We start from the raw sequence: 25182 nt of genomic DNA on the forward strand, positions 1-25182 counted from the left end.
CAGGTGTAAGACAAGGGCCTTCCTCTCATGGAATTCACATTCCAGAGAAGGACACGGAAAACCTTAAATAAGTAAGATGACTTGAAAGATGATGATTGCTATAGAAAAATACAAGAAGGTAGTGTGATGGAGTGATAGTGCATGTCTAGAACATCATAATCCTAGAACTGTTGATGCTTCGGGACTTTTGACGTCTATTTTAATCATTTCCAATTCATTTGTTTTAATGATTATGTTTTTCTTCAAAGATTTCCTTCTCCTCAGTTCAAAACCCGTTGGAGCTGCTGATACTTTGATCTCAAGTACAACTTCCTCACCGACATGTTCACAAACTAATTTTCCCTCCCCACTGCTGTCATAGCAAATTCTTGTCCAAATCCCTGCAATTATGGCAATGCCATAAATTTACCGACCTTTTGTTAGGGATCCTCAGTGAGATGCAAATCCCCTCTCTCAGAATCACCTGGCAGAGTCAAACCCCTGAGGGCCATCACTTTCATAGGATGATCATTCTCTCTGTTCTGTGGAGTTCTACCTTCTCCCTCTCGCTGGCTATTTCCAGGCCCTTAGGTTATTTGGTTCAGGCACAAGTGGGCCAATTAACACAGCAAATGCAAAGATCTGAATGATGAACCCAAGCTATCTTTCTAAATGCTATCTTCTGGGCTGGAAATGAAATTTCAAGTCCCCTGGTGCCATTTGTTTTTCTCATTTTCACTCGTCTTATATCATTATAGACTCTCACTCAGAAGCCAGTGGGAATTAGGTTTATTCTTAGGCATTCCTAAAGTCCTATAGACACAGACACTTTAAAAACAATAAATTTCCTTTGGAAGGGTATTCCACTCAAACATTTTTACTGAATCTTTTCAACTTTCAGTTATTAAAGGTATCTATATTTTGGCTTCTTATTCATTTCTGTGGTTCCAGAGCAAAAGCTCAAGATTGTTATCTGAAAATGTAGCCCAGACCACTTATCACCAGTTTCTCTTCTCTCCACAGTTTTAGTGACAAAGGGCTTGGCTCAAAGACACTCAAACTGATGATGGCGGGGATGTTAATTTTGGCTTTTTTTCCCTAAAAGAAAATATACTTTCCAGCAAAATTGCAAGATATATAAATAAGTCTATACCTGCACAGGGGCATGGGCATGCACACACATACACACACACACACCCCGCAATGGTAATTTTGACAAATGAGTACTTCAGAAAGGCTTCATAAACCAGAAATGACCTAGGATTTGTTCAGCAACACTTTGTGATTCTCTTATTCATAAGGTATCAGACACCATCAGTTCCCAGTCTTCTCTGACAAACTCTCTTTATTGCTTTGGGGAGATATACAAAAGACAAATTTAATTTTTTAGCAGCTACATAATTAAAAAACTTTATAACAACTAAGGCTTTGGATAGCTGTAAACTTTTACTGGATAAAGTTCAGATTGGGGGAGAGGAGTTATAATTAGGTTTTAAAATTTCTTTTTTTAATCTCTCAAACAAGAATGTAGTCTTATAATAAAAACCCAAGATGCAAAATGATACTTTCAGAATGTATTTGCTCAAGTATACTCATTTCCCCTAATTTAGCATGCCGAAATTTTCCGTGTAAGATTATCTGTCTGGAGCACGAGTATTTTGAAATCCTATAATACATATTATTCTTTGTTGTAACATCCTCTTGTCCTTCCACAACGGATCTTATTGCAGTACAAAGAAATCAAGTCAACCTAGAAAAATTAATCTCCATCGATAACACTTATCTTTGTAAAGCTGTGTCACACAATGCAAAGAAGTGATCAAGCACCTGTGTGTTTAATTTAAACCAAACAGAAGTTCAGTCAAAAACTGAGGGTTCTAGAGGGGAGGAGGGTGGGAGGATGGGTTAGCCTGGTGGTGGGTATTGAGGAGGGCACATTCTGCATGGAGCACTGGGTGTTATGCACAAGCAATGAATCATGGAACACTTCATCTAAAACTAATGATGTAATGTATGGGGATTAACATAAGAATAAAAAAAAAATTAAAAAAAAAAAAAAAAACTTCAGACGCCAGAATGATCAAATGGCTTAGTTCAAGTCCCTTCTTTGCTCAGAACTATGCAGTTATAACCAGAATGCTCTGGTACTAAAGGCACTGAAGCCAAAATCATGCCACACCAAGTCCAAGATTCTCAGAAACTAGAAATCAACTTTTCTCTGTATTACTTCCATTCTAATTAGGTAGGTGAAAGGGGAGATACATAGAAGACAATATATGGGGGTCTTATTTTGGTTCCTCTCTCAATATATATAATGATAATACATATATCATTATCGTATCATAAATATATATTGATAATAATAATTTTATTTGCCCATATATTATTTCTTTAAAAATGTAACCTATTGGAAATTGAGTCCATTTATATTGCATCATCTTTCTCTTCCAACTTATAGTAGTATATGCAAAGACAAGTATATTGCACATATAAAAATGATTTCAGTATTTCATAAATACTGCACCAATATTTCCAGTCTTTTATTGAAGCAGGAAGCACTGGTGGTTGGGCTCTATAGTTATGAATATCTTGTAAACTCCAAGGAAATGAGAAATTTTAACATGCTCATTTCTTACCATAGGAAGATAAGTAAATATGTGCTGAATTAATAAGTGAACCATTGCACTGTGCAATGAATTCAATTAAGATTTCAAATCCTGTTTCTTTAAACAGTCTGATCTGTATTAGACTTTATTTAATATTGTCATTCTTGTCTAGTATGATAGTGTGAGTGGCTATTAATTGACTTGCTAGTATCAGGAATATTTAGACATACCTTTGGAACCTTCTATTCCTTTCTTTGGTGCACACATACATATTCCAGCAAAGGGAATCACTCACCGCATGCCATTAAAACATTTATGTGTTGTTAATATGTTTCTCTTGCAACATGTTATCAGGTATGCGGAAACTTTTTAAAACTTCTGGCATTTTAAATTTGCTAAGTACACTCAAACATTTCAATAAATGTATAATACCCTACAAAATAGGTGATAAAATGCAATTTAAAGTGCACTAAACTTTTTCCACTTCATTATCTTTTTGGTGAACTATTCTGACTGGTAATTTCATTCTTCACTTGTAAGTAAATTCAACCACAAAGAACTATCTCCATAGATAACAGATAGGTCAAAACAGTCACATTTAATTGGAACATGCTTAGAATTAGTAAATTCAGGTTATTTAGCAAGAGTCCAGAAGGAATTTGTGTGCATGAGTATGTATGTGTGCAGTGTGTTGATAATTCAGTCTAAGAGGAAAGAATCCTTATTTTCTGAAATGCTATAAAGTAACATCATTGGTAAGAACTTGCAGAAAATGCACCTGTTACTCTATGAAGAGTAGTGGCCTAAAATGATAGTGCACTAAAACGATAGTGTCTCAGGCTCCTCCTTTGTATAAGGTGATGAGAAAATGGATTAGATCCCTCCTAATTCTAAATTGTACAAAAATGTTTCTGAATAATTCAGCTTTTGAAAACATATATATTTGTTATTCCATTTCCCTCCTGATGCACTTAAAAATTGATATTGAAAATGTTAAATATTACATGTTTTTGTAGTTATTTTAATCTAATATGGAGTTATATGATATATGTGAAATTACTTAGTACGATGCCTCGCATATTAAACACTGGTTGTTTGGAGAACTTGGATTTTATTAAATCCTACAGTATTATTTCTTTTGTGTGTGTGTGTGTGTGTGCATGCATACACACAGGGGTATATATAGTTAAGAGGTTAGAATTTTCAGAGTTAAAGATATCTTTAATTTGAAAAAGTTTTCAAGATTATTTATCCCACCCCTATGTCCCTACTTCGCACCGTTCACACACTTGATTTAGAGTGAATTTCTTTGTTACTGGATGAAGACTAACATTGACTGTGGAGAATATACACATTGACAATCAGATTCTCCAGTGTTGATTCACTCCACATGAGCACTGAATCAGTAAGACCTCAGTAACATGTTATACATGCATCTGCTGCTCTAGAGTATACCAACACTGTTACTTTCATTACTACCTTACCTCACAGCACATATTCTGTTCCAGGTGCTGTTCTTAGTATTTTATATATGTTAAATCATTTATTCCCCTAAGCAAGCTTAATAAAGTAGGAATTATTATTATCCTGACTTTACAGCCCCTGATTTTGAAACAGGGGCTGGGGGAAGATCAGTGACTTTCTCCAGGCACAACAGCATCTCAAGATCTGACTCCAATACCTATAGCCTCAAACAGTATCCTTCTGTAGCATTCCAAAGAGCTTTGCAACCAGCCCCTGACACTTTCTATTTTTTTCACTACCCATGAAAAAGAGCTGTAGTTAATTTTTATCCACTAGGGCATGAATCATCACAAATATCACCTGCCTCCATTTCTTTTCAAAATGCCAGGGTCTTGTCTTATACAATATCCTCAAAGATAATACTACAAACAAAATATACGATCCTCATTCATTCAAAAATGTCACAGACTCTAGAATAGGCAAGAGACATTTTGGATTCTCAGAAAGCTATTAAAACAAGCAAGCTGGCAAAAAGATTACATCCCCGAGAGTCCAATTCCAACATAATCATAGTACTGGAAGACTGTAGAGAATGTCTATCTTAATAATCTCATTTTGCAGATGATGATCCTAAACCCCTAGATGTTAAACTAGTTGTCTGGGGACATAAAGTTGGGTCCATTGACAAAGATGGGACTAGAACCTGGCTCTGTGGATGCTGAGTACTTTGCCATATCATGCTGTTTCCTAATCCTTTGCAGTTTTGTTCCTAAAGATAGGATCTGACTGTTTAATTTGCAATATTATGAGAGAGAAATAACCAAACAATAAAATATGCTTAGGATCTTCAGACATAAACTTTTAAACTGAATGTGGTTCAGTAGGGAAAAATCACTGGGGCAGTTGTGTAGTTTTAGCAATGTAGACCTTAAGACTTGAAGGGGAGGGTCTAAATTTAAGAGTAAGTAAAACCTGGGCACAGAATAAAAAGCCTCTGTTATTAGCACAAGTGGGAGGCCACTTGGAAAAGGAGCAAGCTAGAGATAGAGTTGAAATGAGGACACAGTGAGAAATCAGCCATCTGTCCACCGGCAATGATGCACATAAAGCAACCACAGGATATCGTCGCCTTCCGAATGAACCTGTTCAAAGAGTGGATTCTTAAGAGCATAAACAGTATGCGTTGGGCATTTATCAAATAAAATCTTAGAAACGTTTGAGACTCATGGTATGGTAAAGAGCCTGGCATGTTTCATATGCATATCTGTTAAGTCTTATATAGGATAAAAATGTGACTCTGAGAATGTCAAAGAAAATTTGTTTCCAAGGGTACACTTAATGCCTCAAAAGAGACACTTATTATACCCACAGAAAGATGGTCTTACTTCACCTCACCTCACTCTAATCTGGTAGCATAGGACAGAAAAAGTGAGAGGAGAAGAAGATTATATTAAAATTAAAAATCTGAATCCCAGCTCTTTCCAGGCACACTTTGTTGAAATGTGCCTACCTAGAGACACACTTCTCCCTCATTTTTTCTCTTAGAGTCCAAAAACTACAATGAAGTATGATAATGGTCCTTAAAAAGAATGTCACAATATAATGATGGTTTACAAAACTTTTGTCCAAAGAACTCAAAATGCTTTGCTAATGTTAGCTCACTCATCATACCCAGCTGCAATGGAGGAAGAGCAGATCTGCTGAAGTAGGGCAAGAAGTACTTAGTCAGCAATGTTATGCTGAGGCTTTGAAAGCCAAACATGAGGCTGGAGAGCAAAAACACAGAAGCAGCAAAAGAAGTAACGAAAAAGGAATTTTGCTACTCTATGCAGCACTAAGTAAGATATTATCAAAATACTAAGTCCAATATCTGGTTCACATTTGTGACTTTCGTTAAGAACTTGTAGGAAAAACAAAGAAGAGTAGACACTATAATTTTATGTTTGAAAAATTGAAATATAAATAAAAATAAATATAAATATAAATACTTTGAAAAATTGAAAAGAAATATAAATAGGAAAGAAATATAAATAACAATATAAATTTGTTAGTTGACTTAATGATACGAAATATTATTTAATTAAAGATGGCTCCCAATTAGATTCACTGCCACAAATTCTTATTCAATAAAAATGATGTATCATGGAATATGCTATGGTTGAGGATATAAATAAAAATGTAAAATGATCTTCTGTAAGTTTTCAGTATAATAGGGATCTCTTAGTCCTGTAGTCCCTGTGCCTCTTTTATATAATTGCTTCAAATAAATCACAAAGAAACATTAGAGATGGAAAGAAAATAAGAGAGTATAAATAATATATAAAAGAAAAAAATAGGGCGCCTGCGTGGCTCAGTTGGTTAAGCGACTGCCTTCAGCTCAGGTCATGATCCTGGAGTCCTGGGATGGAGTCCCGCATCGGGCTCCCTGCTCGGCAGGGGGTCTGCTTCTCCCTCTGATCCTCCCCCATCTCATGCTCTCTCTCTCTGTCTCATTCTCTCTCTCAAATAAATAAATAAAATCTTTAAAAAAAAAAGAAAGAAAAAAATAGTCTTGAGAGCAATAATTTAGTTTAAGTATGCCTTCACTGAAATATAGATAATTCCTATCATAACATTTAAAGCATGTCATCACTGTGTCCATCAGAATGCTTGGAGATGCTCTGTCCAACACATTGGCCTAAGTATCCTTTGATTAATTCTCTAATAATAATCTTTCATTTTAAAATTCCTATGTAGCCATTATTTCAATGGTCATATCCTAGAACTCATTATCACCAATAACTTAACCAACTCCCAAACCTCCATTCAGATCATCACTTTATGTATTTCCAATTCAATTTATTCTATTGCTCTAACTTCGCCAATTTTCCTATCTCATAAGGACATCCACTTCATTAATTTCACTTCTTGTTCACTGTTCACCACCTTTCCACATAAGCTAAGTTAGAGTTCTTGATCCATCTCCAAATGATCAACTTATAAACACATCATGGTCTACATATGCCCATCAGTTCTATTTTCTGGACATCACTTTGAGCTCACCTCCAATAAGTCGTTCAACCTCTCTCTTTGTTTTAGCAATACTGGCATTCTTTTGTTCCTGGAACTCACCACCCATGTTCCCACTTCAGAAACTTTTATATGGATTAGCTGTCTCTTTTTACCAAGGTCTATGCTCAACTGTTCTTTTGTCACTCTGCTTTGTTATTTTTTTTCATGGCATCTACTACTACTTGAAATTATTTCATGCATTAATTCATTTTTTGCCTATTGGGTGTCTATAATATCCATGAATGCTAAGGTTTTATCTTATTTGTTACTATATGACAAAAACTTGGAATTCTGCCTGGAACATTGAAGATTTTCAATATTTAGTTGTTGAAGGATAAATGAAAGGAATGAAGGAAAGAAAGGAAGAAAAGCAATATCATTTGCCTTCTTTATGAATTAAATGAACTTAGGGATATTTGGGCTTAGCATGAAATAAAATTTTTTTTTTGAAAAATTAGAATATATCCAAGAAGACTAGAGTTAAGAACAGAGGACAAATAACACCCCTTTATATCATCTTAGATACAACTGCCTTGTAAATCCCTTTCACCCCATTCTTACAGTAATCTAGAACTGTTTATCCAACAGTAGTCACATGTAGCTATTTATATTTAATCTAAATTAATTACAATAGAATAAAATTAAATATTTAATCTCTCAGTCACATCAGATGCTCAATGGCTGCATATAGCTAGTGGCTATCCTATTGAAGAGTGTTGAGTAGAGAAAATTTCCTTCACCACAGAAAGTTCTGCTAGACAACGTTGCTCTTGATTCTGTTGCTTTAAATTCTAAAACCATATTATCTGATCCCTAATATAGTAAGATTAATTTAAAATTAGATAGAGAGTAATTGAAATATTAACACATTTCTTAGAAATAAACAATGCCTTCTCTTTCATTTAGTTTACATTTTATCATTATTTACATTGATTTCCTATCGAGATAAAGACAATGAGTTTATTTTATTTTTTTTTAAAGATTTTACTTATTTACTTGACAGAGAGAGACACAGCGAGAGCAGGAACACAAGCAAGGGGAGTGGGAGAGGGAGAAGTGGGGCTCGATCCCAGGACCCTGGGATCATGACGGAGCCGAAGGCAGACGCTTAACGACTAAGCCACCCAGGCGCCCCAAGACAATGAGTTTAACACAGTATAATACCCCCATGAAAGGGATGTTTAAGTGCTTTTCTTATTTTGGGGCTGGAGAAATTAGCAGAAGGAATAGAAATAAAGAGTAGAGACAAGGGAAAATAAATGCACATGCACACCCATCTACCCATCTATTCATCCACTCATTGTACAAGTTCCTATTGAATGTGTTATAGTTCAATCATTGTGCTTTGGTGCCTCATGTTGAAATGGGATGAAACCATAGTGTCTAAGCTCATAAAATTCATAATTTAATATGAAAGACTGACATACAAAATAATGATGAAAACAGTTCAATGATCGGTTAGGTTAAAGTGCTATGAAAGCAGAGAGAAAAAAATCATCTGCCAAGGGAGATGAAAAAAAATATTTGAGTGGTGTCTTAAAAAATACAAGAAGCAATGTAGTAGACTGAAGAGTGGAGAGGGATTTTTTTAACCAAAGGGATCATCTTTGCAAAGGCAACCTTTGCTTGCTTAAGAACTAGCAGTCTTGGGGGTCGGTATAAGAGTATCTGGAGGGAAAGATATGAGTTGAGACTAGGAAGATAGGTTGGGCCAGATCGTACAGAGTTTTGGAGATTATGTTAAAGGATTTGGATATTAACCTTCTTCATATAGAGGGCAGAGGTCACAATTCAGATGACCTGTGTGGAAAGAATAGCTGCAGAATGAATGAAAGCAGAAAGTGCTTTTATTTGGGGGCACCTGTAACAAGGACCTTTCTGTTTTCCCCTCCTTTTCTTTCATGTCTTCCTCCTTTTCTACTTTAGTAAAAGGAGAAAGACACTATGACTTCAAAATAAAATGTCTTTTTTTTTTAAAGATTTATTTATTCATTTTAGAGAGCGAGAGTGGGGGTAGGGGCAGAGGGAGAGAGAGAATTTCAGCAGACCGTGCTGAGCGTGGAGCCCAATGTGGGACTCCATCCCATGACCCTGAGATCATGACCTGAGCCAAAATCAAGAGTTGGACACTTAACCGACTGAGCCACTGAGGTGCCACAAATAAAATGTCTTCTTAATGTTTGTCCTGTTTTCATTAAGTGTCTCAGATGCTTGGATTTAATTCTTTATTATGTATTGGTGCATGTATACATGACTTGATAGAATCATAGAACTGTGATGTGAGGATACAGATGGGGATTAAAATCTCTCTCACCTGATGACTTAGCAAAGTTGTGGTTGTACATTATCTGGTATAGACAGACTCCCAGGTGGGCTAAAACCTGTAAAAAAAATCTGTCATATCTGTCTTACCACTATTAAAACAATTATTTCATAAGCCTAGTAGAAGGAGAGAACACACAAGGAAGCAAAATACAATAAAACAAAAAAAAGTACATATTTGACTTTTATAGGAATAAACTACAGGAGGAATATTTGTTAAACTATTGAAAACTGTGGGATGACTTCATTGGTTAATTTTATAAGGCTAAATTTAGAACTGATCATTTATGTCTTAAGAAATTAGTAGGAGAATGGAAAAAATATTCCATATAGAATTGCATTTTTTTTTGAGTGAGAGAGAAAGAAAGAGAGAGAGAGCATGAGAATGGGGGGGCAGAGCGAGGGTGAGAATCTCAAGCAGGCTTCATGCCTAGCACAGAGTCCAACGTGGGACTTGATCTCATGACCCTGAGATCATGACCTGAGCCGAAATCAAGAGCCTGAAGCTTAACGACTGAGCTACCCAGGTACCCTTAGAATTGCATTTTAATTTTTTTAACTGTCTAGTAATTGTAGAACATTTCATTCCTTTCTTTTTTTTAAGATTTTATTTATTTGACAGAGAGAGACACAGCGAGAGAGGGAACACAAACAGGGGGAGTGGGAGAGGGAAAAGCAGGCTTCCTGCTGAGCAGAGAGCCAGATGCAGGGCTCGGTCCCAGGACCCTGGGACCAAAGGCAGACGCTTAACGACTGAGCCACTCAGGCGTCCCCATTTCATTCCTTTTTAAAATAAATTTCCTTTAATCTTATCATCTTTCTTATGCACCATTTATTATCAATACAATTTATTAACATATTTGATATTCTGTAATTTTCCTATTCAAATATGTATTTGTTTTTGCTCCACCATTCCATCTCCAAATGTTTCCATTTAAAAATTTTAAAAATATAAATAAAAGGCAACTCATGCAATAACTTCAGACTGAAAGTGCAATCTCTTTAGAAATAAGCAATAAGCAATAATAAGAGGCACCTGGCTGGCTCAGTTGGAAGAACATGTGACTCTTGATCTTGAGGTTGTGAGTTCAAACCCCACGTTGGGTATAGATATTAATTTAAAAAATAGTAAATAAATTTTAAAAATTTTTTTAAAAAGAGCAATTATAAATCACTATCTAAAAAGTGCAATGGAATCTGACCAAAGCAGTATAGTCAGATTTATATGTACTCAAACTGCAGTCATCACAATGACGAATGGTTGAAAATATACTAATTTTTTTCACTCAAGAAGCAAAAGCAAAAAACTAAAATCTAAAGACAATGAAAGATTTCATAAAGAAAAAATTCTAGAAATTAGTGAAAGGAAAAAGCTTTTTCTTTGAAAATACCACGAAAATAGCAAATATTCATGCAAGTGATTCAGAAAATAAAAGTGAGAAAATAAAGAAGTGTTAGAAAAAGACATACATTACAGAGTTAGAGGAGATTAAACAAATATAAGAGGGCTTTCAGTTTTAGTTTTGACATGCTTAGAAGTTCTTACTCCCTCTTAATAAAATAAAATATAAAACAAAATAAATGGAGAGATATTCTGTGTACACGGACAGGAAGATAAAACTTAAACTGTCAAGATGTCAGTTCTTCCCAATTTGATCTATAGATTCAATTCAATCCAAATAAAAACCCTAGCAAGTTATTTTATGGATATTGACAAATTGATTCTAAATTTATATGGAGAGGCAAAAGACCCACAATAGGCAACATAATAAAGTTGGAGGATTGATGTTACTCGACTTCAAGACTTACTATAAAGCTACAGTAATTAAGACGGTGTGGTATTGGTGTAAGAACAGACAGATAGACCAGTGAAATAAAACAGAGAGCCCAGAGACAGACCTTTATAGATACAGTCAAACAATCTTTGATAAAGGAGTAAGGCCAATAGAATGAAGAAAAGAGAGTCTCTTCAACAGATGGTGCTGGAACAACTGGACACGCATATGAAAAAAAAAATTAATCTAGGCACAGCCTTTATACCCTTCACAAAAATTAACTCAAGATATTTCATAGACCTAAATATAAAACACAGACTAAAAACCCCTAGAAGATCACATAGGAAAACTCTAGACGACCTCGGGTATGCTGATGCCTTCCTCATACAACACCAAAGACACAATCTATAAAAGAAATAGTTGGGAAGCTAGACTTCATTAAAATTAAAAACTTCTGCTCTGCAAAAGAAAATGTCAAAAGAATGAGAAGAAAGTCACAGACTGGAAGAAAATATTTGCAAAATACACATTTGATAAAGAATTTTTGTTTAAAATATACAAAGAAGTCTTAAAACTCAACAATAAGAAAACAAACAACTTGATTAAAAATGGACCAAAGACCTTAACAGACACCTCAATAAAGAATAAATACACATGACAAATAAACATATGAAAAGATGTTCCACATCATATGTCATCAGGGAAATGCAAATTAAAACAACAAGATATCACTACATATCTATTAGAATGGCCAAAATCCAGAACCCTGACAACAGAAAATAAATACTGGTGAGCATCTGTAACACAATAACTCTCTTTCATCACTGGTGGGAATGCAAAGTAGTATAGCCACTTTGAAAGGCAGTTTGGCAGGTTCTTATAAAACTAAAAATATTCTTACCATATAATGTAGTAATCACACCCTTGTTATTTACCCAAAAGAGCTGAAAACATGTCCACAAAAAACTTGGATGTTTATAGCAGCTTCATTCATAATTGCCAAAACTTGGAAACAACCAAGATGCCTTTCACTAGGTGAATGGATAAATAAACTGTGATACATTCAGACAATGGAATATTATTCAGCACCAAAAAGAAACAAGCAATAAAAAGACATGGACAAACCTTAAATGCATATTCCTAACTGAATAAAGACAATCTAAAAAGGCTACCTATTGTGTTATTACAACATATGACATTCGTGAAGAGGCAAAACCATGGAGATAATAAAAAGTTCAGTGATTGTTCCAGAGAGAGAGAAGAGATAAATACGGAAAGCACAGAGGATTTTTAGATAATTTTAGATTTTAGATAATACTCTGTATGATATTACAGTGATGAATATATACATTTGTCTAAACCCATTGAATATATCATACCAAAAATGAATCCTAAGGTACATCATGACTTGGGTATTATGATGTATCAGTGTAGGTTCATTCTTGGTGCCATTCTGGTGAGTGATGGAGGCTGAGCATGTGTGGGGGCAGGGAGCATATGGAAAATCTCTGTACTTTCCTTTCAATTTGTGGTAAACCTAAAACTGCTCTAAGAAATAGTTTTAAAAAATTAAACAGTTGTACAGAAATAAACCCTTGCATATATGATCAATGAGTTTTGACAAGGGTGCCAAGGTCATTTAAAAGTAAAGGACATTCTTTTCAACAAATGGTGCTGGGAAAATTTGACATCCATATGCAAGGAATGAAGTTGAGCCAATACCTAACACTGTCTATAAAAATTAACTAAAAACGGACCAAACACCTAAATGTAAGACCTAAAATTATAAGACTCTTAGAAGAAAACATAAGGGAAAGCTCCCCAGTATTGGATTTGGCAATTATTTCTTGGATATTACACCAAAGGCAGAGGTAACTAAAGAAAACAGACAAATTAGACTTCATGAAAATTTAAAAATTTTGTGCATCAAAATACACTATCAGCAGAGTAAACAGGCAAATAAAATATTTGCAAATCATATATCTGATAAGAGATTAATATCCAAAATATATAGAAAACTCCTAAAAATCAACACCAAACAACCAGATTCAAAAATAGGCAAAGGATTTGAATAGACATTTTTCCAAAGGAGATATACAAATGACTTACAAACATGAGAATATGCTCAACATCAGTAATCATTAGGGAAATGCAAATCAAAACAATAATACAATACCACCTCATATCTATTAGGAAGGTTACTAGCAAACAAACAAACAAACAAAAATCACAAGTGTTGAAAATGTGGAGCAATTGGAACACTTGTGCACTGTTGGTGAGAATATAAAATGGTACAGCCACTGTGGAAAACAGTATGAAGATTCCTCAAAAAATTAAAAAACAGAATTACTATTTGATCCAGCAATTTTACTTGTGAGTATGTACTTAAAGAATTGAAAATGGGGTCTCAAAGAGCTATTTGTACACCTATGTTCGCAGCAGCATTATTTACAATAGCTATAAATGTGAAAGCAATCCAGTTGTTAATGAATGAATGAATACATAAAATGGGATATAGGTATACAATAAAATGCTATTCAGCCTTAAAAGGAAGGATATTCTGACATACTACAACATGGATGAGCTTGTTAGACATTATGCTAAGTGAAATAAGCCAGTCACAAAAAAGATAAATGCTACATGATTCCACTTATGTGAGATACTTAGAGTATCTCCAAACAAACCAAACAAACTGTAGAGACAGAAAATAGAATGATGGTTGCCAAAGGTTGGGAGGAAGGGGGAAATGTGGATTTATTGTTTAATAGATACAGAGTTGCATTTTTACAAGACACAAAAGTTCTGGAGATGGATGGTGGGTACTGCTAGTACATTATGACTGTTTTAATACCACTAAACCATGATCTTAAAAATAGTCAAGATGGAAGATTTTATGTTTGTGTATTTCGCCACAATAAAAAAAATTGTAAAAAAAAAAGAAGGCTGAAGTGGCTATATTAATTTCAGACAAAACAGATCTCAGGACCAGGAAAAATTATCAGGAATAAAAGCAAAATCTAGTTCTTTAAAAATATTTTCAAATGTTTTTTTCTAGGACAGAGAGAGAGGGAGCGAGAGAAACAACACAAATTATCAATATCAAAATGAAAGTGATCATCACTACTTATCCTGGGGTAATTAAAAAGGGATAATAAAGGAATACTACAAACAACTTTATGCCTATAAATTTGAAAATTTAGATGAAATGGAGAAATTCCTGGAAAGTACAAACTAAATTCACACAATGAGAAATAGATAACTTGAATAACCTTTTATCTATTAAAGAAATTGAATCAATAATTAATAACCAGCAAAATATGAATCACAGATGTTTTCATCAATGAATTCTACCAGATACATACGGAAGCAACAATATCAGTTCTCCATAATTGTTTCCAGAAAATAGAAGCAGAGAGAACATTTTCTGTTTCATTCTATGAGGTGAGAATTATTTTAATACAAAACCAGACCAAACCAAAATAAACAAACAAAAAACTACATTACAGGAAAGAATAAGTACCGAGGTATTTCTCTCATGAACATAAACAGAAAAATTGTGATCAAAATATTAGAAAATTGCATCCATTAAAAATTATTTTAGGTATGCAAGGCTGGTTCAACATTCAAAATCAAATTCAATCAGTGTAACCTACCACATCAACAGGCTAAAGAAGAAAAACCATATATAATCACAGAATTGGCACAGAAAAAAAACTGACAATATACAATGTCCATTCATGATATATATATGTATTAAAAAAAAAAAACTCTTGGGGAGACTGGTAGTTTCAGTTGGTAGAGCATGCAACTCCTGATGTAGGGGTTGTGAGTTTGAGCCCCATGCTTGGTGTAGAGATTACTTAAAAAAATATTGGGGCACCTGGGTGGCTTAGTTGGTTAAGTGTGGCTCCTGCTCAGTTCATGATCCTAAGGTCCTGGGATCGAGCCCCATGTAGAGTTCCCTGCTCATGGGGAGCCTGCTTCTCCCTCTCCCGCTGGCACTCCCCCTGCTTGTGCTCTCACAGAAACAGTAATGGGATAAGTTCCTCAATTTGATAAGAAATATCTACAAAAAAAAAAACCCTTTCAAATAACATCATACTTAATAGTGAAAAAGTAGATGCTTTACTCCAAAATCAAGGGGAAAAATTCCCTACAAGGACTACTAAGATTAGGGCATGAATGTTCTCCCTCATTACTCCAATTCAACACAGTACTAGAAATCCCTGCCAATTAAATAAGAAAAGGTAATAAAAAGTATATGGATTGGAAATAAAGAAACAAAATTGTTTTTATTCATAGATGACAAGATTATCTATGAAGAAAATCCTAGAGAATTGACCAAAATCCTATTAAGTGAGGATAGAAGGTCACTGGATAAAAAGTTAATATATAAAACTCAATTTCCTATGTTATAGCAATTAACAATTGGAATTTGAAATTTCTAAAAAACCAATACTATATACTACATGATTCCAACTATATGACATTTTGCACAAGAAAAAACTATTGAGATAGTAAACAGATCAGTGGTTGCCATAAGTTTCAGAGCAGGCAAGGGTTGAATAGGTAACACAAAAAAGTGTTTTTGAGGTGGTGAAACTATTCTGTATGATATCATAATGGTGAATACAGGACAGTAAGCATTTGTCAAAACTTATAAAACTTCACAGCACAAAAAGTAAATCAAATGCTATGCAAATTAAAAAAATAATTTAGGAAGTCAGAAGTTCTCAGGATAGAATGCAGAAAGTAACAAAAGAATATAAATGTATTATAAATGTTGAAACAACCTCACTGAAGGAGATTAGGGAATAAGATGATGACTGAAGCATCTTTGCAAATGAGTGGAGAGGCAAAAAGAACTTTACATAAGATTTATACTCCAGCTGATAAAGTTATTTCCTATGGATGTACAGATTTACAATTCTAAAACCACTACACATGAATATTACAATTTAACAATTAAGTAAATATACAGTGGAAACCAGATTTCTTACTCTTGAGTGAAGTATTACAGATAAGAAAAGAAGGTCAAAATAAGCCATGTGGTAATGGATTAGAGTTGGAAATATCAGTATGAACTCATAGTTAGCTTAACAGATGGATACACATAGAAATATTTATAGACATATGTATATACAGAAGTTAGTATATGAGTATATATCTCTTTGCCTTGTCATCTGAGAGGGTGTAGAAGTAATGATAGCCCAGTAGTAATAGTACACCAGGCGTCCAAATCTTAGTTTCTAAAACCACTCTCCAATTAATGGAACCGGGGATCCTTACAGAAATGGCTGAATCTAAGACTGGGCAGGAATACACAAAATGTTCCAGGAGCATCTTACAGAGCTAGAAAAAAAAAAAATCTCAACAAAAAAAGAACAAAAATAAAAAAACCCCAAACCACAAGAACAGGAGTGTTTCAAACGTACACAGAGGCCAACTGAAAGAGGTCCAAATGGCCAAAGCTGGAACAATTTGAGCAACATAATTAATAAAATAGTATTGGACCCTTGTGCACTGTTGGTGGGAATGTAAACTGCTGCAGCCACTGTTGAAAACAGTATGGAGGTTCCTCGAAAAATTAAAAATAGCACTACCCTACAATCCAGTAAGTGCATTACTGGTATTTACCCAAAGAATACAAAAATCCTAATTTGAAGGGACATATGCACCCCTATGTTTATTGCAGCATTATTTACAATAGCCAAAGTATGGAAGCAGGCTAAGTGTCCATCACTGGATGAATGGATAAAGAAGATGTGGTAAATACACAATGGGATATTATTCAGCCACAAAAAGAATGAAATCTTGCCATTTGCAACAACATGAATGGAGCTAGAGAGTATAATACTAAGCAAAATATGTCAGTTAGAGAAAAGACAAATACCATATGATTTCACTCGTATGTGGAATTTAAGAAACAAAACAAAGAAGCAAGGGGAAAGAGAGGTAAACCAAAAAACACCCTTACCCATAGAAAACAAACAGATAATTTACCAGAGGGGAGGTGGGTGGGGGATGGGTGAAATAGGTGAAGGGGATTAAGAGTACACTTATCTAGATGAGCACTGAGTAATATATGGTATTGTGGAATCACTATATTGTACACCCAGAACTAATACAACACTGTATATTAACTACACAGGAATTTAAAAAAATAAAAACAAATAAAGTAGTATTGGATTATAAACCAAATTATAAATAAATATTCATCAGTCCATACTGATAAATAAGAAAGGGCATAATAAATAAATAATTAAATGTAAGAGTAAATCAATTTCCCATTTAGAATAATTTCAAATAGTTTATGTATAAACTCTGCCCTTAAGAAAGTGGAACATTATTCCCCAGTCCTTATTCATGGGCTATACCTAGTGACTATCCCTCAAACAGAAAAGTATGGAGTAAGGGGGAAAAAAGGTAACTTTATAGTGGAGAAGCCTGACAAACACTACCTCAATCCAGATGATCAGTGTTAACATCAACAGTGATAAAACATATTGATAGTAATACCCTTGGATATGATGTGAAGATAATGGCACTTTATGTCTGTGATCTTCCTCCCCAAAAAACTTACCCCAATCTAATCATGAGATCATCAGGCAAATCCCAACTGAGAGCTATTCTCTAAGATACCTTACCAATGCTCCTAAAACTGTGAAGTTTATCAAAAACAAGGAAAGCCTAAGAAACCTTAAAAACCAAGAGCAAACTGGGGCACCTGGGTGGCTCAGTTCGTTGAGAGTCGGACTCTTGGTTTTGGCTCAGGTCATGATCTCATGGGCCGTGGGATAGAGTTCAATGTCAGGCTCCACACTCAGTGGGGAGTCTACTTGAAGGATTCTCTCCCTCTGCCCCTTCCTTCCCCAGCCTCTTTAAAAATAAATAAATAAATCTTAAAAAAAAAACAGAAACCAAGAGTAAACTAGAGGACATTACAAGTAAATGGGATCTTGAATGAAAAGAGTATATTGGGTAAAAACTAGGAAAATTTGAATAAAGTGTGTGCTTTATTAAGTACTTATTAATAATGTATCAATATTGTTCATTAATTGTGACAGATATATTGTAGTAATGGTAAATATTAATAATAGGAAACTGGATATGGGATATATGGAATTCTCTGTATAATCTTTGCAATCATTTTGTATCTAAAATTGCTCTAAAATTAAAAATTAAAAGTTTATTGAAAATAAAAAGGGACCTATGTATACATACACATATAATGTGAAAATTATTTGGAATCTTCTGGGGATTTTGTTTTTATATGCTGATGTTTGGATCTCAACTCCTCTCAATTCCATCAGAAACTCTAAGGTATAATTTTGGCTCTGGCATCAGACTTTATTTTATTTTTTTAAGCTTTTCAATATAATGAACAATTGAATTAGATGAACTGAATGATTGCTCATAAAGAAGTAGAAAGCTGGAGGACTTTAATAACCGTAGAAGACAGAGAATCAGACACAATGCTTTATTTGTGAAACCTAAGACGACTTCAAGTGACAGGTAATGCCTAGATTGTTTAAACCTCCTAGAGAATACATTTTTTTTTAAAAGTTTTCTTACTCTCTCCAAGAAGTAAACAAAACCTGATATCCAAAATTAGCCAGGGGATCACAAAATAACCACCAAAACAATAAATAACAGCCCAATTTAACTTATAGAGATGCTACAATGTGTTAAAAACAACAATACATCAGGACAAAGTAGTTTTTATCCCAGAAACGGTCTTACGGCTCAACACAAGGATCTTCATTACTGTAATTGACTTTCCTAATAGTGTAACCAGATAAATCCAGGGAGACAAGTGTTCCAGTGTTTGTATAAAACCTTAGTCATATTAGCAAATATAACTACGTAGTAATTAAAAGCTCCTTTGAACTGACAAAATGTATGTCAAGTGTAAAAATACACTCTTAATGCATAACACTTCCAAAAAGTCCTTTCCAGATGTTTCTTCTACTTTATCACACCCCCATTAATGGCCTCAAAAATGTTTTCCCTCCCAAACCACCTTCCCTCACACCTGGCCTGTACATGTACACTTTTATTTTTTACCCCGTCAGCTTTCAGTTACTCTTTTTTGTTTATTTGAACATTAATGCTCTGTGCTTTCTATAGTAGATTTTTTGGGGTCTTAGCTTTTCCAAATCTCTTCTTCCTTAGAACAATCTGCCACAAAAGGCTAAGGGGCTAACGAGGCAGCACAGAATCATGACAAAGAAGAGTGGGAAGAAGGGGAAGCTGGAAGCTTCGAAAGTGTCCTTCATGCGTGAGAGGGAAAGTCAAGGAAGCGAATTATCTTGAGTTGATATATTTTATTCAGCCACAATAGGTTAATGGATAAGAACCTTATGGTTATTTTGATATGTTCCAAAAAAAGCATTTAATAAAATTCAAAGCCTTTCCTACTATTTCTTAGCTGTTATTGAAGAACATTTCTCAAACTCGGCATATATTTATTTATATATGACAAAATGAAATTCATTGCCTTTTTTTCAACTACTAATTTGATTTGATTACTTTTTTAATCATTACTTTTTTTTTTAGGGAATCAGATATACTGGTTGATGAGTCTCTAATGAACAAATAAAAATTTGTCTCCAGTCTGGACTTACTGATTCAGAATCTCTGATGGGTGGGGCCTGAGCATCTTGGGCTTTAAACAGCACTCTACTGATTCTGATATACACACTGAATATCAGAGGGAAGACAGGCAACTATTCTATTAATTTCAGTGTGAGGCCGACTGAGACCAGGACCCTGGAAAGCTATGAGAAGTACTATGGAGACACAAAGGTGGGAGACATTGATTCTGACTGAGAAGCCTTCTGAAGAGATGGCATATTATAAAATCTGTGAAAGATGAACACAAAATAATAAGAACCACTTATTCTATACCTCACTTATGAGAAGGAAAAGAGTTTCATTTGAATTGCCTCTTACAGGATAAACCTCCAGATATTTGAAGACAGACTTCCTGCCTTTTCCTAAGAAAAACATTTCAGTTTCTTGGTGTTGAAGAATATTTAAACATTAACCTCACCAAGTCCTGATACTGTAGTACCAGAGGTCTAATATTAATCATTAAGTTTCTAATGTTTTAACAGAATTGGTAGAAACTAAGAAAAGAAATGAAGAAAAAATAGTGTCCCCCTTCTGCTTGTTCTAACATTATTTCCTCTATGCAAAAGAGCCTCTAATGGCCGTATATTAGCATATTGGCTCCTCTGTAGTTTTACTTTTGTCTCAACACTATCTGGAAGCATCTTTGATTAGGATGATTAAAGCCCCTCTATGAATCTGCATGTATACTAGAAAATGTACAGAATATATGGTTTTCTTCCTGATATATAAAAACCTAGTAGATATATATTATATATATATATCCCCACATCCCAGGATTCTCTTTTTTTTTTTTTGAGATGTAATTGACACAGTGTGTTAGTTTCAGGAATACAACTACAGAGCGTAACAGGAATCACCCACGTCAAGCAGTGACTTATGTCAAGCAGTGACCCAAGAACCAAAGGCGTTGCAGCTAAGACCAGATACCGCCGAAATTAGCACCAGCTGATGACACACTCAGAACTGATGATGAGCAGAACCAGAGGAGATCTGCAAAGGCCCAAGACAGATTAAGTCCCCTTAAAAAAGGAAGATTTTTGCAGCAAACTATCAGACTTTCAAGACACTGATCCTTTCACATCTGACCACATCAAAAAGGCAGCCGCCACTGAAGCTCTGCCCGATTGATCTCTGAACAGAACAGAGATCCTCCACCCCTTGACATAATAAGCAGCACATGCTGAGGGCTGACCCGGACCAGACCAAGGCCTTATCTCAACTGCGTGCTCACAGACTGACTTCATGTTTGGTTCCTTAACTTCCTACTTCGTGTACTATCTTGTTTGTTGTGTAACTTGTCTTGTGCTTTGTTTTGTGTGATGAGTAAGAAGCAAAGTTAAACAAAGAGTGAAATGTCACTGAGTTTGGAATCCTGAACCTGCTTTGTAATTACGTTAACCTTGCTTTATGATGAATAAATCTGGCATTATGGAAAGACACGACTCGTGTGTGTGCTTTCTTAGCGTGCTCATGACAACAACATAATACTTTGATATTTATATATATTGAGAAATGATCACTACAATAAATCAAGGTAACATCTGTCACCATTTATAGTTACAAAATGTTTTTTTGTGATGACAGCTTTTAAGATCTACTTTCTTAGCAACTTTCAAATATGCAATACAGTATTAGTTGCTATCGTCACCATAGTTTATATTATATCAGCATATTATTAAAGAAATATTTTAACGTTTTACAGAAAGGATGAAATCTTCCATATATGATGGTGGAGAACTTATCTCTTTTGGGGAAAAATACAGAATCTTACCTCACACTATATTCACAAATATATGCTGGGTGGCTTAATACTAAAATAAAAATGTAATCGAGGTACATATAATAAATATAGTAAACTATGATAAAATAGTAACAAAATGCAAAACTAAATAAAATAGAGGTAAAGATGGAAAACATTTTTATAATTTTGCAGTGTACAAAACCCACCTAAGGAACACAAAATCTCTGACACCTTAAGGGAAAGGAGAGGCAGGTTCATATCAAATCAACAATAATGAAGATCAGAATGATGAAAGGAAAGTTATAAAGATAGAAAAGAAATAACAATCTTGAAGAAAACAGTTATAGCCTATCAAAAATACATTAGGAATGTTGCTGTAATTGGTTTTAAAAAGGCAAAAACATATTAGAAAAATATGCAAAGAATAGAAACAGAAAAAATAAAATATAAATGATGAATAAATCTATGAACACTTCAACCTCAATATTAATAATGAAAATGCACACTAAACAAGTAAGGGATGCCATTTTTACCTTAAGAGGACAGAAGTCAAAATGAATTGGCAAGGCATGTAGACACAGGCAGCCTCAGCAAAGAAACAATTTGGTGTTTATCTCAGTTTAAAAATATGTATAGTTTTTGACCTAGTTATTCAACTTCTAGGCAAGTTTTATACATGTGCACAAATATCAGTATATATCTGATAATAGCAAAAAGTTGGAAACAATTAAAATTTTCAGGGTTTCTAGCAAGGCAAATTTCCACTTACAATGGTAAGTTTTAGGTATCAACTTGATTGGCCATGGGGTGTCCAGATTGAACATAATTTTTGGATGTGTCTTTGAGGGTGTTTCCAGATAAGATTAGCATTTGGATCAGTGGACTCAGTAAATTGCCCTCCCCTATGTGAGTGGGCATCATTCAAACCACTGGAGGTGTGAAAAGAACAAACGTAGGAGGAGGGGGGAGTTTGACCCTCTTTTCCTATCTTGAGCTAACATCTCATCTCATCTTCTGCCTTCAGACTGGGATGTATACCTTCGACTCCTCTAGTTCCCAGCCTTGGGAGCCAGACTAGCTTCTACCACCAGTTTTCCTGGGTCTCCAGCTTTTCAATGGCCAATCACAAGACTTGTCAGCCTCCATATTCACATAAGCCAATGCCTCATAATAACTCTCCTTTTGTATATATATTCTCCTACTGGCTCTGTTTCTCTGGAGAAACCTGACTTTCATACCACTCAACTAGAGGCTACATTCCTCAGCCTTTCTTACACCTAGAGGTACTCTTGTAACTAAATTCTGGCCAACTGGATGTAAATAAGCACTGATAGTGACAAGTCTAGGTACACCTCTAAAGAGAAGCTGCTCACTCTTCACTTCCGCTGTCCCCTTCTCCCCCTCCTGTGGGCTGTATCTAACATGATGGAGAGGAACCAGTTCCTCTTGTATAAATGAGAAAATCACTCTAGAGGATGGCAAACCAATAAAATAAATGAAATCTGTGCTCCTGAAAACTGTCTTGGGGTGAGCCATCTCCCACAAAAATATACTTTCCATCTGGTTTAAGCCAGTCTAGTTTGCGAAGGTAAAAAGATGCTCCAACTAACACAGTAGTAAATGTACACGCACTGAGCATGTGACACTGAAATGTGAAAACATACCATTATAGACACTTTTATCAGAATTCAAACACAAGTTCATAGTCAAAACCCACAAATCAACATTATGATATCTCCAAAATTCTGAGAAAGACACATAACCAAAGCAACGTTTGGCTCAGTTGCATTTTCTTGTTCACTAACCTCCAAAGTAAGAGCCGTCTGTCAGCTTCATTTCTTTACTGGATTTTGTGATGACACCAGCAACACCATGTTGAATGAAATACATTTTTTTACCCACAGCTCCTTCTCGTATGATATAATCTCCAGGTTGAAACACCTCAAATCTCAACTTGCTCAGCATGGCAGTCACAAAATTGGGATCCGCGTTAGCAAACAGAGGCATGGTAGCCACTAGCTTCCGACAGTTGAAGTTGACAATCTCCTAAAGATGGCAAGGGCAGACAAATATGAAGACAGATATTAATCATAGCAGGAAGAAAAGCACAGGCTTACATTAAAATATACATACAGCTCAATATTGCAATTTAAGTTCAGAACCAAAGACAGATAAATTCTAATAATCTGCATATCTCTTCAAAGCCAGAAATTGTTTTATTTTTGTGTTGGAACTTTGTATTCCCAGCACCTAGTACAGTATAGCCATATATTAAACATTAAGTAAATGTGAATTAAGTATATATGTCTTACCTTTTATAACTTCCAATTCCTTTACTATACTTCATATAAAATTAGAACTCAAATGTGGAAGAGTTTTAGTCTCACTTTTATCTCGTTTTATGAAGAAAAGAAGCCACACTACCTACCTCTTGTTAGTTATAATATTACTGCTTTTGTGCTCCATTGTGTTGAACAATCTAACTTGCACCTACTGACCAGAATTCTGAAACAAAGGCCCAGCTGCCAGACAAGCATTTTAATGTTTTTTTTCATAATGTTATTCACATTAAAGTGAGGACAATGGGGTGCGCAAGAAAGGTTATACAAAGATGACTCTAATCTAACTATAATCTATAATTGTAAATTCCATCTGTTTCTGGGCTAGATCAGAAAATCACTCTTTTTTAAGCCTTCTGGGCTTTATACTGGAGGGACCATATTTTCCTTTTCCTGAATTGTTTGTTTGTCTTATTTCTGGAACCAGGCCAATTCTGAATTAGACTTACACATTTGATTTCATTCTGTAGATGTGGTCCAGATTAGACATAGTGATATCTCTTTGGACCAAAATAGAGATATGGGGCCAACCGTTTTTTTTTTTTTTAAAGATTTTATTTATTTATTTGAGAGAGAGAGAAAGAGAGAAAACACGAGCACACAGGCGGTGGGGAGGGGCAGAGGGAGAAGCAGACTCTTGGCTGAGCAGAGAGCCTGACATGGGGCTAGAGCCCTATGTGGGGCTGGATCCCAGGACCTTGAGATCATAACCTGAGCCAAAGGCAGATGTTTAAACGACTGAACCACCCTGTTGACCCTGGGACCAACCATTTTTAATCTTGCAAGTTAGATATGTAAAGGGATAAATAGTAGGAACCTAAATTTTACCACAATGCCATTTCTCAAAAATTTCTTCTCCAATGAGCGCCAAAGGAAAAAGGTTAACCCTGACTTTGTGATCTCTTTTAAGAGACATAGATACTGAAGGAAATCCTGCTAAAAGGTGGGAAAAGGGGTGCCTGGGTGCCTCAGTCGTTAAGCGTCTGCCTTAGGCTCGGGTCATGATCCCAGGGTCCTGGGATAGAGCCCCACATCGGGCTCCCTGCTCAGAGGGAAGCCTGCTTCTCCCTCTCCCACTGCCCCTGCTTGTGTTCCTGCTCTTGCTATCTCTCTCTCTGTCACATAAATAAATAAAACCTTAAAAAAAAAAAGGTGGGAAAAGGGCAAAAAAAAATTGGAGATATTAACAAAAGCTGAGATCTGAATTCTTGTTTGGGAAAATATGTTATATAAACTAACAGATTCTAAGACTGAGGAAAAAAGTTTCC

At 35.1% G+C, this 25182-nt stretch overlaps 1 protein-coding gene across 2 annotated transcripts in view; it reads right to left on the reverse strand.

Annotated features, from left to right (window-relative positions):
- Window positions 1-25182, reverse strand: part of HCN1 (hyperpolarization activated cyclic nucleotide gated potassium channel 1) — a 390570-nt gene that overhangs the window by 24964 nt on the left and 340424 nt on the right. For both annotated transcript variants that reach the window (XM_081826108.1, XM_081826107.1), the window contains one exon: window positions 23381-23621. In XM_081826108.1, coding sequence (XP_081682234.1) covers window positions 23381-23621 — 241 coding nt within the window. The remainder of the gene's footprint in view (window positions 1-23380; window positions 23622-25182) is intronic.

This window comes from Leptonychotes weddellii, chromosome 7 (genome assembly GCF_054177405.1).
Source record: "Leptonychotes weddellii isolate Sample4059 chromosome 7, ASM5417740v2, whole genome shotgun sequence".
NCBI classification, from domain to species: domain Eukaryota; kingdom Metazoa; phylum Chordata; class Mammalia; order Carnivora; family Phocidae; genus Leptonychotes; species Leptonychotes weddellii.